The sequence below is a fragment of the Artemia franciscana genome, chromosome 8, assembly GCF_032884065.1.
Source record: "Artemia franciscana chromosome 8, ASM3288406v1, whole genome shotgun sequence".
Classification (NCBI taxonomy): Eukaryota; Metazoa; Arthropoda; class Branchiopoda; order Anostraca; family Artemiidae; genus Artemia; species Artemia franciscana.
In genome coordinates, this window is record NC_088870.1 from 25,876,493 (window position 1) to 25,894,494 (window position 18,002).

Genomic DNA, 18,002 nt, shown 5'->3' on the forward strand with positions numbered 1-18,002 from the left:
AAAATTAGAGGGCAGCTAGGCTTCCTCCCTCTCTCCTTTTTTCTCAAAATCTTCCGATTAAAACTTTGAGAAAGCCATTTAGCCAAAAAGAAAATTAATATGCAAATTTTGTTTTAATTATTTATGTGCGGAGAGCCAAGATCAAAACATGTATGAATTAAAAAACGTCCAGAAATTAAATAAAAAAAAACAAGTTTTTTCGAATGAAAGTAAGGAGCGACATTACAACTTAAAACGAACAGAAATTACTCCGTATACGAAAGGGGCTTTTCTTCCTCAACGCCCCGCTCTTTACGCTAAAGTTTTTTCCTTTTTTAAAAAGTAGAGCTAAGAGAAAGAGTCAAACTTTAGCGTAAAGAGCGGGGCGTTGAGGAAGAAGAGCCCCTTCCATATACGGAGTGATTTCTGTTCGTTTTCAGTTGTAATGTCGCTCCTTACTTTCATTTGAAAAAACCTGTTTTTTATTTATTTAATTACATCATTAGACCCATTTAAATCAATTGGATGATCGTAAGGAAAGACTTAAGGGAAACTGGAGCTTTCTAGGAGCATGTAAATGGGGAGGCTTTGAATAGATCGAGGTGGAGGAGGCACGTGCGTAGCTGTATTGGCCTCAGACGGGTCGGTGCTGAACTGAGTTGCTAGTAGTAAAAAAAAAAGTCAGACCTGCGCGAGGCACAGGCAATGCAAATAATGGACAAGGCATTTGTAAAGGTTTCCCTCTTTATATTTATTTCATACTAGCTGTTGTGGTGGCGCTTCGCGCCACCCCAACACCTAGTTTGGGGGATGGGGGGCGCTTCGCGCCCCCCAAGCCCCCCAAGCCCCCCCGCGCACGTAAGTCGTTACGCGCCATTGTAGTTGTGTCCCCGTGTCCCGGTCGTCATTTATATTCCCTGTGTCCAGGTCGTGATTTGTGTCCCGGTGTCCCAGTCTGTAATTTCTCTTTGAGTGTCCCGGTCGTCATTTATATTCCCTGTGTCCCGGTCGTCATTATAAAAATTATATTCCCTGTGTCCCGGTCGTCATTTGTGTCCCGGTGTCCCAGTCTGTAATATCTCTTTGATTGTCCCGGTCGTCATTTATATTCCCTGTCCCGGTGTCCCGGTCGTCATTTGTATCCCGGTGTCCCGGTCTGTATATACATTCGTTTTTGAATTGGTATATGATGAAATAAATTTTTTGTTTTTTTCCTTTTTTTAGTTTTTTTTTGGTTTTTACCTTTTTTAGTTTTTTTTTAATTTTAATTTTTTTTTTTAGTTTTCTTTTTCTCCTTTATTTTTCAGTTTTTTTTTTAGTTTTTTGCCTTTTTTTAGTTTGTTAGCTTTTTTAGTTTTTTTAGTATTTTCTTTTTAGTTTTTTTGTAGTTTTTACCTTTTTTAGTTTTTTTTCTTCTTTTGTATTAATGCTAAAGCCAAGGTTCGAACCTGGAACCTCTCGAACCTAGAACCTGGAACATAACGCTTTACCGACTCAGCTACTTCGGCTTGAATACATTCGTTTTTGAATTGGTATATGATGAGAAGAACACGACGTCAGTCGACAGACAGACACACAAACAAACAACTTATTTTTATATATATAAGATAGATAGATTCCCTGTGTCCCGGTCGTCATTTGTATCCCGGTGTCCCAGTCTGTATATACATTCGTTTTTGAACTGGTATATGATGAAATATTTTTTTTTTCCTTTTTTTCTTTTTAGTTTTTTTTTTGTTTTTACCTTTTTTTAGCTTTTTTAGTTTTTTCTTTTTTCTTTTTAGTTTTTTTTTTCTTTTTACCTTTTTTTTAGTTTTTTAGATTTTTTCTTTTTTAGTTTTTTTTGTAGTTTTTACCTTTTTTAGTTAGTTTTCTTCTTTTGTATTAATGCTAAAGCTAAGGTTCGAACCTGGAACCTCTCGGACGTAGAACCTGGAACATAACGCTTTACCCACTCAGCTACTTCGGCTTGAATACATTTACCTTTTTTATTTTTTTTTTATTTTTATTTTTTTTTTAGTTTTCTTTTTCTCCTTTATTTTTCAGTTTTTTTCTTTTTTTTAGTTTTTTTTCTTTTACAGTTTTTAGTTTTTTAGTTTTTTTATTAGTTTTTAGTTTTTTTTTTATTTTTATTTTGCTAAAGCCAAGGTTCGAACCTGGAACCTCATATAAATATAAAGAATAAAAAACGACCTATTGTTTGAACAATAACTTTCCAACAAATCTTGTAATTTTCCAACATAATATTTTAGTTCATTTAGTTGTACCATTAGCAATAGCAAAGAAAAGAACTATGCAAGGAACAAGAGCCAAGAGCTCATATGGCACTTGTGACGAGGCGAGAAGAGCTAAGAGCCAAGAGATCATATGGTATGAGCTCTAACAAAAATTCTATGAATCAATAGATTGATTTAAAAAGGAAAATAAGAGGCTTAATGCCGGTCAGGATTTAAAATAAGAGCTCTGAGTCACGATGTCCTTCTAAATATCAAAATTCATTAAGATCCGATCACCCACTCGTAAGTTATAAATACCTAATTTTTCCTAATTTTTCCTCTCCCTTTAGCCCCCCAGATGGTCGAATTTGGGAAAACGACTTTATCAAGTCAAATTGTGCAGCTCCCTGACACGCCTATCAATTTTCATCGTCCTAGCACGTCCAGAAGCACCCAACTCGCCAAATCACTGAACCCCTCCCCCCAACTCCCCCAAAGAGAGCAAATCCAGTACGATTCTGTCGATCACGTATCAAGGACATTTGTTTATTCTATCCACCAAGCTTCATCCCGATTCCTACACTCCAAGTGTTTTTCCAAGATTTCCCCCTCCAACTCCCCCCAATGTCAAACGATCTGGTCGGGATTTGAAATAAGAGCTCTGAGACATGAATTCTTTCTAAAAATCAAATTTCATTAAGATCCGATCATCTATTCATAAGATAAAAATACCCCAATTTTCACATTTTCCAAGAATTCCGGTTTCCCCCTCCAACTCCCCCCAACGTCACAGGACCTTGTCGGAATTTAAAATAAGAACTTTAACACAAGATCCTTCTAAATATTAAATTTCATTAAGATCTGGTCACCCTTTCGCAAGTTAAAAATACTTCATTTTTTCTAATTTTTCAAACTTACCCCGCCCCCCCAACTACCCCAAAGAGAGCGGATCCGTTCCGATTATTTAAATCATGTATCTGGGACTTGTGCTTATTTTTCCCATCAAGTTTCATCCCGATCCCTCCACTCTAAGTGTTTTCCAAGATTTTAGGTTTTCCCCCCTCCAACTCCTCCCAATGTCATCAGATCCGGTCGGGATTTAAAATAAGAGTTCTGAGACACAATATCATTCCAAACATCAAATTTCATTAAGATCCCATCACCCATTCATAAGTTAAAAATACTTCATTTTTTCTATTTTTTCCGAATTAACCGGCCCCCCACTCCCCCAAGATGGTCAAATTGGGAAAACGACTATTTCTAATTTAAGCTGGTCCCGTCCCTGATACGCCTGCCACATTTCATCGTCCTAGCTTACCTGGAAGTGCCTAAAGTAGCAAAACCGGGACCGACAGACAGACAGACCGACAGAATTGGCGATTGCTATATGTCACTTGGTTAATATCAAGTGCCATAAAAACTCATAGCTAAATTCTTCAAAAATTTAACAATACGATATGTATTGTAGGTGACGACGGCAGTACACACAAAAAGAAGAAAACAAGCTAATTACCTTCTCTATTTTCGGTTGACAATTCCATAGGCTCATCTTCAAGCTCATTTTTAATATTAATTTCTTCATCCATACTGTACTCCTCATTCTTCTCACTGTCAAGATGACCTTCTTCGGGTACAGGGTTAATACAGGCAGTTTCAAGGTCAGACTGACTGTTTTCAGTAAATTCATCTTCACATTCTAGATGCAATCTGGAGACTTCAGGTACCTTTTTGCTCATGTCTAAAGGACAATCAGCTGCCTCATTCTCGGCCAAACTATCAGGTATAGTTGTGTGGGTTGACTGCATGTGTATTTCACCCTTGATGAAGAAAGAAAATATAACATTTGTAGATTTTCACTCTTACAGAATTAGAAAAATACTAAAAGTGTGGATCGGGGCATATAGTGAATAAAGTTTACGGTTTATATGTAAAAAGAAATAGCACTCAAGCGAAAGAAGTAAAGGTAAAACATTTCGAGGCATCAAAAAATTCAGAAGTGGCAAGCAAAGAAAGAAGCAGCAGAACCGATAAGGCAAGCCTTACAAGAATGTATTACTTTTTAAGTGGGCGAAAAAGAAAAGTTTTAAGGTAGATTTTTACGAGCTGATAATTCGAATCTTGAGGAAGAAAACACATATATTGGTAACGTAAGAAAAATAAGTGTCCATACTCAAACCCATTATATGGGTGCAGATACGAAAGATAGTTTTAATTGATGTTTGAGTTATGAGAATAACTGGCAGGTAAAGGGAGCTATGAGTCATGGTCATGAGATTCTATAGGATGGCTAATAATGGGGAAACTCCTAATAGCAAGTGTAGAGCACATCAAATTTTTTCTTTTTTTATTACTTGGTGTTAAGTATCATTGTTTGTGGTCTTTACTTACAATAAATACTATTTCCGAATTATATAAAAGCGTATTAAATCTCACTCCACTTGCACAGAAGTTCTCCACGAGTTCTCCACGTACATCAAAAAGGAAGGGATGAATTCTCAACACCAAAAATTCCTATGTACGAGAATAACACTGCTGCGGTTAAGGTAGGAAATGAGGTTAACAGCTGGTTTCGTATCAAATTACGAGTTAAGGAGGGTTGTGTTCTATCCCCCTTTATATGGATCATGTGATATAGTTTGTCTTAAGGAGCACAGGAAAGGCAATGGGAGACCACGGAATTAAACAGGAGGAAAGACTCTCCTGGACTTCGATTATGCTGATGATTTAAGCATCTTAGATGAAAGTGAGAGCAAAATAAATGACCTTTTAGAAATTTTGAGAGTTCAGGGTGTTAGAATAGATTTGAACATTAATGTTAAGAACGTTAAGTCACTAAGGCTAGGAATAAGTGAAGATGAAAAACTGATGTTGGGTAACGAAAAGATTGATCAGGTGGACAGCTTCGTTGACCTTGGTAGCGTTATTAGTAAAGACGGTGGGGGCAGTGAAGATGCTAAAAGTAGAATAGCCAAGGCTCAGGGAGTTTTTTTCACAGCTAAAAAAAAATTTTGAAGAATAAGAAGATAAGCCTGCAAACCAAGATTAGAATATCAGAAGCAACGGTGATGGTCAAATATGACTCTGAAGCGAAGGCACACCGAAAAGCGGATGAAGATTTGCTAGATGTTTTCTAGAGAAATTGCCTACCGATTGTTCTGGGGACCCAGCTGACGACCGTATTTCAAACAGCAGGTTGTGCGAAAATAATTGTTCAATCCCGCTTGCTAGGGCTATAATGAGAGAAAGGATGTGATGGCTAGGGCACATTCTGCGGATGAAGGATGACAGATTGCCGAAGGTTGTCCTTTTTGGGCAATCGTCTAGGGGTAAACGAAAAGCAGGACGACCGTGGGATGGGAGGATGCCATAACGAAAGGTTTAAAGCAAAGGGGAACTTCCTGGGAGGTTGTAGAGAAAGTGGTTTTGAAATAATGGAGCGTGCGTAGCTGTGTTGGCCTTAGGCAGCTTGATGCTACAGTGAATTGTTAGTAGCAGCAGTAAAAAATTAAGGTTTTTAGTTCCAAACTTTTTTTGAGCGTCAGGCTCCTCTTTTCGAAAACATGCAGGAAAATTCTAAAACTTTTGGTAATGCACATCTAAACAGGACTTATAATTACGAAGCTTGTAAATATTCAATTTTAGGTCAACTTTCAAGGTAAGCCTACTATACTGTTTTTTTTTTCCTCTCATGTATCGGACGTAACGCTCAAGTATTGCCCATAGTAAATTTCTTTCCAGAGCCGTTTCAAATGAAGTGACGGTCGTACAGACTTTGGATGAAGCTAGTTAAAAATCAGAAGTGCTAGTGCATTTTTTTAAGAGTCAAGAGTGGCCAGGAAACCAACCACCCTCACTGGCCCTCTAAACAGTACCCCATACCCTTCTAAGACGTATGATCGCAATTTTGAGATAGACATTTTGTTTAAAAAAGTTTAAAGGTCCAATAAAATCAAGGGTAAGCCTTCAAGCATGACATGGCCTTGACAGGCCTTGGGGCAAGGCCCGTAGATAATGAATGTTGGCAATTATTCAAACACATAACTTATAGTGAAAAGCGGGGATTTTTCTTCAATATCTGACATTTTTCAATTCATTATCAACATTTTATAAAAATAAATAAATAAATAAAAACACATTAATCTGTATTTACATCTAGTTTTGTTATATTTTTACTAGTCAGAAAAAAAATTTCGGGGGGGGGGTCAACCAGGTGTGCAAAAAGTTCCAAAGCTGTCAGTAGTAGAACTCCAACAGCTGCCGACACTTTAGCAACACAATTTATGTTTTGACAGCTTTGCTTTGAGCAAAAAGTGATTTTACATGTAAAATTGGCAGAAAAGTAAAGAATGTAACTTAATATAGCTTGCAGGTAGAAATGTCAATAGTTTTCTGAATCATAATTAACTATGTAATAAGCCACGACAATGTAACTAGCCATAAATATCACAATCGATAATTTTAAATGTACCATTTTATCAAAAGTACTGCATCATATTTACCCCAATACCGCTAGTGCAGAACAGTATTCAAAGTCTGAAGTATATTATATATAGCTTACTAATGTTACTTTATGGATGGAGTTGTACACTCCAATGCTAATGGTATTATAAAAAATAATGCATACCCAACTGCATGCTTGATACTCATTGATCACTATACTACAACTATAAAAAGCACCATTTAATTTTCTGGGAGAACAGTATTGATTGGCAGTCTGGCAGTCACAAGCATTATGAAGCTGGGATATTAGTTTTGTCCTAATCTAATCCCAAAAACAAACAGGAAATTGCTGTTACATTTTAGTGTGGCTGTTTTAGGCTACTAATCTTCTATGTTCCAGCTTACTCATTACCTGCTTTAACTGTATGTACACCTTGATAGCTACCATCCCTTTTAAGATTCTTTTAACTGACGAATAAAAAGTTTGGAGAGAATTGGGCTATTTTTGCGGGATTTTGAAAAATATTTACTTTCAGTTGAAGAGAAGTAGAGTAAGTAAAAACTTGTCCACAAGGACACAACGACTTAAAAGTAAACTTTCAAATAGCGACATTGATACTCAATGAGCTTTTAGTTTGAACAAGTTTTAAAAAACAGTATCACAAGAAGAGATACATCTCTTCTTGCAGAGGAGAGAAGAGATAACTACATCCCGTGAGAAGAGATACATCAGAAAGAATAGATGATAGTATATTAGTGAGAAGTAATATTTAATGTGAGATATATAAGATGATAGTAACAGTGAGAAGATATAGCAAAACAAGAATATCAAAAACAAAAACAGCTCTTTTTTGTTTTGTAGTTGCTCTTTTTGGAGTTTTGGTTCCTACTGAGTCGAATTACTTACAGTTCATTATCACAAACTGTTTGAACAAGCTTCAAACACAGATATTCGGTAGAAGAGTGAGAAATAAAAACCAACCGTTTGTAAAATAAAAAGAAAAAAAGACTGAAAATAATATAAACTTTACAAGAAAACAACATGGAAATAATAACTGAATTTTTACTTTGGGCTATAATACACAATTTTTTATGGATCATGTTGGCTGAAATTTTTACGGTAAGAAGATATATTTAGGAAAGATTTTGAATGGCAAATTCAATTCTACCATAATTATTTTTATTTCTATTGTTTTTATCTCAGGATTAGCCTTCATACATGGTCAAGAATTGCTCAACCATTAAAAGTAGTGGAGGTAAGCATATGTACTTAAAAAAAAAAAAATTCCAATGCCCTAATTTGAGCAAAATACCTATTCCGTAAAATTTCATTCACTTACTTAACAATTTTCCTAGATCATAAAATGATCCCAGACTGCAGTTGACCCACTCAATCAAGCACGGACGGTCGTCAAAAATATTGCACGGAGAGGGCACCAGAGTATCAATAGTGAGGGGAGGAGGAGGAGGGGAATATGACTGAAGATAAAAGGTTATATGCAAAATAAAATTCTCAAGGAAAAAAGAAAAGTACTTAATTTTTACAAACCAAATGAAGCAAAATTCAACACATTTTTAAATGGTGAAGATGCCTCGCAAAAAGATCAATTCCTTTAATTAGTACTTTTATATTACACATTGGATGGGGGGCCTAACCTATACTACCTACACCCCCCCCAATGTGCAAATATATAGCATAAATTATATGATCACAATGTGTTCTGTCACCCGCCACTTGTTTTCCGCTGAGCGTAAGCTAATTGTTTCTAATACAGACATATAAAACCAGTTTGTTCTCAAGTTTTACACAGCGTATTGTTATTATTATTCTATGTATTTATTCGTTTATTCCGTTTTCATTCATATGTAATATTTGAAGATTGTCCCAATAGGATTCTTTCGAGTCTAGAGCTCGTCTAGAGCTTATTTCAAGAGTCATCTTAAACCTTGATTTCAAATTTAACGAAGCTTGCGCAATAACTATGTTGAATACAACCAAAACCAGCGCTCACATCTTGTTTTGCAATTTAAGATTTAAATTCGAACGCGATTTATTTAATTCTTAAGCAGAAAACCTGAAAAAAAAGGAAAAAAAAACATCCTTAATATTAACCAATAATAAAACTATGCAATCAAAAACGAAAAGGAGTTACTTAAAAAAAAAAAATTTCAAAAGAAAAGTAAAGAGCTAAGCTATATTAAAACCTAACCCCAAGCATATATAAAGCCCTGTACCAATTCAAACTTTAAAAAACCAGAAATTGCATCCGACAAAGGAAGGCAAACCAAAACGAACAGAAATTAAAAAAATAATAAAATTAAACATTCAGATAACAGATACTAGTACGGATAAATAAGTAAGCTTAAAACGAGTAGAAACTAAAATGAATCATCAATTCAAACTTAAAATGAACAGAAATTACTACAAAGAGGAGAAGGGTTACTGAACCTTACACAGTTAAAAACACAGTTAAAACAAAACAAATTAAACCCGTTAAACCACACAGTTAAAATACATTTAGTTTTCGATAAAACATAAATGCCACAATAGCCTTTCGAACGTTTGGGGCGTCAGAGGGGGGAGTAACCCTACTCTTGTTATTGTTATTATAATTTAACTAAAGTTTGACTTCATTATTCATTTTAGTTTCTACTCGTTTTAGGGTTATTTATCTACTTTTATCATTCTCCGTTATAAAGATTGATGAGATTATTTATTTTAATTTCTGTTTAAATGGATGTCGAATGGATAAATTTAAATGGATAGAAGGATTTACTTTATTCGTTGATAGAAATTTCGGGTCGCCTAAAGTTTAAATTATTATGTTACCTTATTTCTGCTTGGCTTAGGTTTTAATATTGCAATTTACTTTTCTTTAAAAAAAATATCTTTTTTATATTTTTTTTACATAATCAAACCGTTTGTGGTACACGCTCAAAAGTAACTGAAACTCTAAAAAACGGAATTTTGGTACCAATATATATATATATATATATATATATATATATATATATATATATATATATATATATATATATATATATATATATATATATATATATATATATAGAATTGGCTTATTATGCTGATTCCAAATATAGAAGTTTTATTAATTTAATGTTAACTTTAGTTCAAAAAAGGGCGGAACCACCCCTTAAAGGTCAAAGAATCTTAATAAAATCACATCATCAGATTCAGCATATCAGAGAACTCTGTTGTAGAGGTTTCAACCTCCTATATACCAAAATGAGGATTTTTTTAATTTTTCCCGGAAGAAAGATCACGGATGCGTGTATATTTGCTTGTTTTTCAGGAATGATCGCGTCGACCCAGTGGTCCTAGAATTTTAGTAGAGGGGCTCATTCAAACGAAAACAAGAAGTTCCAGCGCCCTTATTAAGTGACCAAAAAGATTGGAGGGCAGCTATGCCCCTCCCTTGCCCCTATTTTCCCAAAATCGTCCGATCAAAATTTTGAGATAGCCATTTTGTTCGTCAGAGTTGAAAGGCCCAATAACTATACCTTTGGATATAACATGACACTCACATCCCAGGGGAAAGGTCCTTAGGCTATGAAATTTTTCCATTGTTTCAGCATAGTATTTGTTATTGAGAAGTATGGATATATTTTCAGGTGGGAAGGGGAGGGGACAATTTTTCGCTTGCGGTTTTTTTTCACGGGTAATTTTACAAGGAGAGGCCCGTTTTCAGGGTTGAAATTTTCAGGGGAAATATTACAGTGGGGGAATTTGCCATAATTCCTATAGAAATTTTTTAATGTGTCTTGCTTTCTCTTTTCCGTCTCAATTTTTCGTATGAAAATGTTAAGGGTAAATTTTTCACCGGGAATGAATTATCTAGGGAATATTGCTGTCGATAGGGGGATTTCTCCGTGGAGGTGCATCCAGATTTCCTGGCATTATTTAAAAAACGATCACAAATTAAATAGAAAAACAAGTTTTTTCCAACTGAAAGTAAGGCGCAACATTAAAACTTAAAATGAACAGAAATTATTACGTATATGAAGGGGGTTGTCCCCTTCTCGACACCTCACTGTTTACGCTAAAGTCTGAATTCTGTCCCAATTCTTAAAAAACAACTCCTGAAACACAAGGGTCGTTAATTAGAACAATAAGAAGCTTTTTTAAAAATACAAAAAAAACTTTAGCGTAAGAGCGAGGTGTTGAGGAGGGGAAAACCTCCTTCAAATACGTAATATTTTATGTTTATTTTAAGTTTTAATGTTGCTCCTTACTTTCGGTCAAAAAAACCTTTTTTATTATTTTATTCTATAAGGAGCTACCTGGTAACTACCCTTGAAGCCAGTGATCTATGTAACCATCACCAGAGGCGTTCTCCAGGCTACATACGTGAAGACTGACAAGCACTCATCTTCCAATGTTTTTTTTTTCTTTTTTGCTAAACTTATAGAAGAAGCCAATTAAAAAAAAAAAACTTTTAAAAAATAGAAAATCGAAGCGAAAAATAAAATATTTTCCTTTGATGAAAAAAACGCAAGCATAAAAATGAGTGAAAATATCCAACTCTTACAGACCCTCAGACTAAAGTAGCTGACACAGGGCAGATGATACAGCCTATTATTATCTTGCTAGTCAAATAAAGTTTCTTAAAACGGTAGCTTCCATTTGTACATTACGTTACGTACATTACTCCACGTTGAAAAATGGTAACTGATAAACACTCTCTTGGTTCGCAACAATGCTATCCTTTGTGAAAAATATTACTGATTGGCCAAACGTTAAGACTTTTCCAGTTACATAAAGCTCATTCGTACACTAGAAACTATATTATAAGCCTGGAAAACACAATACTTAAAAACAGAGGGGGAAGGGGTATGGAGGTCTTCCTACCTATGGTTATTCTGAAGGTTATCTTCATGCTAAGTAATTTAAATATTAATACTTTGATTAATATTTAATTTAAATAGATACTTTGAAGTATTACCCATTTTGTGGAGTTACTAGATGCAGTAGCAGGGCTCCTTGAAGGATAAATCAGTATTAGTTTTTTTTTTACTATCTAAGACTAGCAATGGTAACTTAAAATAGACATTACCAATTATAATGAAATGGCTGAGAGGGGGGGGATATTTTGTGAGAATTATGAAGGAAAAGAATAAAAGCCACCGTAGTAACTTCTTAAATTAGGACATAGCAAGGAAAAACAAGCTAAAACTAGCAATTATACCCTAGGGTAGCTTCTAAGACTTTGATAAGATAATTGCATAGACAGAGGCCTAGAAAGGGTAGTAGCGGACAAAGTATCGAGGATCCGAGTGTCAATGGAGTATACAGTGTAAATTTAAAGTATAAATTTCGCCTTTGCTTGGATGCAATCTGTAAGGTGTGTCACTAGTCCTGGACTAGGGAAAATTATCACAAGTATTGATTAAAGAAACAGTTTATTTAAAAAATAACTCCCTTGTCCTAATATTGATCTGAATAATCTGGTATAAACAGTTTGATTGCAGCTATGGTGCTGCAGAGCTCTCAAAAATTATTTTCAATTTGTAAAGTTATTGATATTTCTAAATTCTTTTAAAGCCGTAAATGCAATAACACAAATTTGATACCAAAACCACTAGTGACGAACATTTTCCCCCACTTGGTCTGGATTCACAGTTCTAGTCTAGCCAATTCTTGTTTTCTCAAGAATATTAGTCTGGCAGCTTAGTCTAGTAAGCTCAGTCAGAAGTCCTTCATATAGGAATAAAGCTAATTTCCCATTCAATTTCTTAAAATCCAATAACAATAGCTTTAATAGTCAGGACATGCCCAGCACAGGTCCCAAGCCCAAATGCCCAAAATAGCCTCTGAAAGATGAATCAATGCTTCTCACCCAAAAGAACAACCTCCCAAGCATTGGCAGGAAGACTTCTGTGACTGATCTTTTCCAGTATTGCTCAAGACAGCGAAAAACAGATAGGTATACCAAAAATGGTGTCATTATGCCATGAGAGAAGAATCCCCGAGTTGGCCAACCTGCCTGGATTGGGTTTTGACACAAAAGTGCACAGTAATAATAGGACAGAAATATGCAGACGATTAATTCTGTTAATTCCTTTAATAGGTCCTACAAGGACACTCATGGGTGATTATCTTTTTCTATAGAAAACATAAGCTTTCAAGAAGTCAAAGCCAAATAGATTGTTTCCTCCTGAACAAGGGTAGGTCACATGGAATCACCAAGACGTTTCAATTGAAACCAGAATCTGCACAATACCTGAGTACACAAAGGGGGAGCCTCTCTCACCAAAAAAAAAACGACACCCAACAATACACTTTCTTGTTTTTTACTCCTTCCCATCTAGACAATTATCTGACCTCCTTGCTCCCAACAGATCAGACCTGTATACAACTATATATGAGTTAACAACATTTTGAACTGTTGGTACAGACAGATCAGAGCCTTAGAGGAGAATGGAGATGTTTGTATAGGGTCGGGGATGGGAAACTGTGGGTTAATCAGGCTACAAAAAAAAATGCTGCAAAACCCAGTGAAGTTTGGAATGCTACATGAACGAAAGCTGTAATTCCACCTAGGGGGGGGGGCATTGAAAGAACCACTGAAGATTTTCCAAAGAATACTTCATGAAAAACTGGGACTTTTGGCAAATAAATGCACTTTCTGTAATATTAGACTAGTCCAGGAAGGATTCTCGTTATTCCATTCCCAAAAGATGAAAGTTGTGTAGCCTACATATATGCTCAAGATATATTGTTGTTAGAAATAACTACCAATAAAAATGGCAAATAAATTTTTGCATATGGTAAAAAAAGAAAAGAAAAATAATACCTCATGAGCTGCTTGAGGTTTCTCAAATACAGCTTTTTGCCTATTGCTTGCAGTAACAATCATTTCACTTTTAAGCATAGAATTGGCAACTGTACAGAGCCTGCGTTTTTGTCTAGAATCATAAGAAGACAAAAACTTATTGGGTGCAATTCCAGACTGACTGAGATCAACTACAGATGGTCGAACTTGCCACTGTGAATACATTGACAAAAGCGGATCTGTTTCTTGAATCACATACATTGGTTGAGGTTTAGAGAGGCAGCAAAAATAGACTTTAGTTGAACACTTAAGACCTAGCGTTGTATATGAATAGCCGTTTAGAAAAGTCTGGTTATAAGCTTTGCTAGACCTTGGAGTATCAGGAGATATTAGAATATGTCCTCCTTCTTGGAACCTAGGCACTCCTTCTGGGTCCATACCAGACATACACATTTTTTTCCTTTGAAAACTCCCTGTTTTTAAAGACAAGCTTGTAGGTCTTGAGAATTTTTTTATTCCTTCACTAACAGATGCATCACTGTCTTTCTTATCTGTCACAAAGGCACGGGATTTGGTAGGTGAAATCAAATATGGCACTGAGTCAATGGTATAATTATGAAATTTAAGCTCTCTTGCAACACGTGGTGAGTCGTCTCTCCGACTTTTTTTCTCTTCCTTGCAGGAGGGCACTTGAGTGAACTGGTTGCTTGACAAAAGTGAAAGACCTCTTGACATTACTTCATTTTTTCTGGCACTAAGATCTACCACTGATTCCAAATGCTTAGGCACTTCACAAAATGTTGTACTTGCACTTAATGTCTGAGGACTTTTAAACGAGAGAGAAGTAGAAAAAGCCGAAGGATTGTCTCTAGGGTCCCCTGAAGGTTTTTCCTGGCTAAAATTCAAAGGTGCCAGAGGAGTTTGAAGTTTAAAACCAGAGGAAGTATTTTTCATCAAGTTATTAATGCTGAAGTCAGAAACTAGACGTTTGACGACCTGCGTTTCAGAACTATTTTGTACTAATTGTTTACTTTCAAAATTATCATTAGTCAATATCCCATCAACTCTTTGTACTTTCGGCCGAATTAAAACTTGATGCTGTAAGAGACCCTCTGATACACATCTTTTTCTATGGCTTTCAGAAGCAGCCTCAGAAGCATGAGAAGGATCTTCTCTTTGAACGGAAGTGTCAATAATATCTCGAATGCCAAATCGAATCCCATAATCCTGAGTTTTCAAGCATATTGAATCCACAGTGTCACACTGCTGAATTGAAGAACCCATGCTTCTAGTTTCTGGGTCATAGATAGAACATACAGGTGAAATGCTTTCTTGACTCAGGCATTCTCTTTGATGATTAAAAGTTTCAAAACTAAACGAATTTGATGATCTCTTTCTTGGTGGTTTCACATGATCAGTTTGTGAGCTGTCATATTGTTCAGAATGTTCTTTGTCTGGTAAAGAGACAATTTTCTTGAATTTCTTGTGAACATAACTACTATCAGCTATTTCGTTGTTATTTTCAGACATTTTGGTTGTTACAGGTGCTGCCATGGCTTTTTAAGAAGTACATCTAATCTGAAAACAAGTAAAAATAATTAATAACATAAACAATCAGCTTGGTAATCCTTCTTAACTGTAAATTATTTATCAATTTGATAAGTAGAAATATACAGGCAATCAATATATCATTTTTTCACAGTACTGTTTTACATCAAGCACAAGTCTAATCCTTTGGAAAGTATAAGGAGATTCCCCGAAAGTAGGTGATTCAGAACAAGAACGTAGATAACTTCGAAGACCACACTGCCTTTCCATGACGAAAGTAAAACAGTTCAAAATAGGGATGATACCTTTTTATTGACAGTGAAAAGATATAAAATTATTTAACTGGATATTTCGAACACATATACAGTGTTCATCATCAGCAGTAAAACATAAAACAGTTTTACTGCTGATGATGAACACTGTATATGTGTTCGAAATATCCAGTTAAATAATTTTATATCTATTCACTGTCAATAAAAAGGCATCATCCCTATTTTGAATTACATAAAAAAAAACTAGTTTTTTTAACTGAAAGTAAGGAGCGACATTAAAACTTAAAACGAACAGAAATTACTCCGTATATGAAATGGGTTGTCCCCTCCGCAATCCCTCGCTCTTTACGCTAAAGCTTTTAATTGTATTAAAAAGCAGAATTGTGGCAAAGAGTCAAACTTTAGCGTAAAGAGCGAGGGATTGCGGAGGGGACAGCCCATTTCATATACGGAGTAATTTCTGTTCGTTTTAAGTTTTAATGTCGCTCCTTACTTTCAGTTAAAAAAACTAGTTTTTTTTTTATGTAATTTCTGAACGTTTTTGAATTAATGCATGTTTGATTTTGGCTCTCCACACATAAATTATTAAAATGAAATTTGCATATTAATTCCTTTTTTGGCTAAATGGCTTTCTCTTAGTTTTGATCAGACGATTTTGAGAAATAAGGGATGGGAAAGGAGGCCTAGTTGCCATGCAATTTTTCGGTTACATAAAAAGGCAACTATAAATTTTTATTTTTAACGAATTTTTCTATTAGTAAAAAATATACGTAACTTAAGAATTATCTTACGTAACAAACTTTTATATTCTTTAATTTTTATTATGTATATGAGAGGGTTTGTACCCTCGTTAATACCTCGTTCTTTACACTAAATCGCAAGTTTTGTCCCAATTCTTTAAGAATGACCCCTGAATCAGAAAGGCCGTAGAATGAATAGTTGAAATTACTAAAAATACTATAGCATAAAGAGCGAGGTATTTATCTCCTCCTAAATACCTCGCTCTTTATGCTAAAGTATCTTTAGAACCCCTCACATGCGTAATAATCTCTGTTCGTTTTAAGTTTCAATGCTACTCTTTACTTTCAATTGAAAAAAAATTTTCCATGTTTACTTTTTCATTGTTTTTTTATAGTAATTTTAGAAAATCCTGCGCCCTTTTCATTGAATTTCTGTTCCCCCATGACACATTTCTCCATGGAAAGATCCTCCCACATAGCCCCCTCCCCTCAACCCCACCCCCAAAACCAAAAAAAATCCCCTGAAACCGACTGTACACTTCCCAATAACCATTATTATATGTAAACACTGGTCGAAGTTTGTAAGTTGCAGCCCCACCCCCAGGGACTTTGGGGGAGTAAGTCATTCCCAAAGACATAGTTATTATGGTTTTTGACTATGCGGAACAAAATGGCTATCTCAAAATTTTGATCTGTTGACTTTGGAGAAAAAATGAGCGTGGGAGGGGGCCTAGGTGCCCTCCAATTTTTTTGATCACTTAAAAAGGGCACTAGAACTTTTCAGCCCTCTTGCGACATTCTAGGACCACTTGGTCGATACGATGACCCCTGGGAAAAAAAAAAAAAAAAAAAAAACAAATAAATAAACACGCACCCGTGATTTGTCTTCTGGCAAAAAATACAAAATTCCACATTTTTGTAGATAGGAGCTTGAAACTTCTACAGTAGGGTTCTCTGATACGCTGAATCTGATGGTGTCATTTTCGTTAAGATCCTACGACTTTTAGGGGGTGTTTCCCCCTATTTTCCTAAATAAGGCAAATTTTCTCAGGCTCGTAACTTTTGATGGGTAAGACTAAACTTGATGAAACTTATATATTTAAAATCAGCATTAAAATGCGATTCTTTTGATGTAGCTATTGATATCAAAATTCAATTTTTTAGAGTTTTGGTTACTATTGAGCCGGATCGCTCCTTACTACAGTTCGTTACCACGAACTGTTTGACTGTTTTACTTTCAGAACAAGAAAAATTAATATTTCATGAAGTATTAATTCTGCAATGAGGAGGGGTATTTGAATCCTACCCAGAGTGAAAAAGGGGCTTATGCAGCCATTTTTGCGAAATGGGAGGGGATGCCACCAGAAATGTGTAAGTGGTCAACTATCAAAAAGAATACAAGCGGATTCTGTCAAAAATGGATATCAGGAAGGAGATGGCCAAAATGTATCCAGTGTAAGCATCTGACATGAAGTATTCACCACATATTTTTACCGCAAGGCTTAAGGTAAAATACCAAAGAAATGCACAGTCTCGGTTTTAGATAGGTATCATTTTTAGGAGGGGGGATATCAAATAATCCTTATCAGAGCACTATGTTTCCAGAAGGGAAATCCCACGGATGAGCCTAAGGTTGCAGTCTCTTTTTTATAATTCCCAAGCACTTATATTTGTAATTAACTTTTATAGTTACATAAATAAAAAGTTGTAATTCGAGCCTATACTTCAATGTTTTTTGTTTTTTTTTTCATTAGAGAGTTGTTTTTTTTAAAGTAAATTTTGTAGTTTCTGCTTACTAAGAGGGCTAGGAGAGGGAACATACAAGAGGGCGGATTATAAACCAACAGTTCACAATTTTTGACCATGGTGACTTTAATGCAACTCTTGTTATGCTTCCCAGCCTGCCTGCTCTAGTAAAAAAAGCACGTAGATATGATCATGAGCACTTGAATTAGCCACTAAACCTTGCTCTACAATCTTGGGATGACCTGCTAGTCTTGGTGAAAAAATAAA

General features: G+C 35.4%; 1 protein-coding gene across 4 annotated transcripts in view; it reads right to left on the bottom strand.

Annotated features, from left to right (window-relative positions):
* Positions 1 to 18,002, bottom strand: part of LOC136030208 (uncharacterized) — a 49,225-nt gene that overhangs the window by 13,357 nt on the left and 17,866 nt on the right. For all 4 annotated transcript variants that reach the window (XM_065708996.1, XM_065708993.1, XM_065708994.1 and 1 more), the window contains 2 exons: positions 13,451 to 15,007; positions 3,709 to 4,012 (listed from right to left, as the gene is read on the bottom strand). In XM_065708996.1, the coding sequence (XP_065565068.1) occupies positions 3,709 to 4,012; positions 13,451 to 14,983 (1,837 nt within the window). In that variant the 5' untranslated portion in view covers positions 14,984 to 15,007. The remainder of the gene's footprint in view (positions 1 to 3,708; positions 4,013 to 13,450; positions 15,008 to 18,002) is intronic.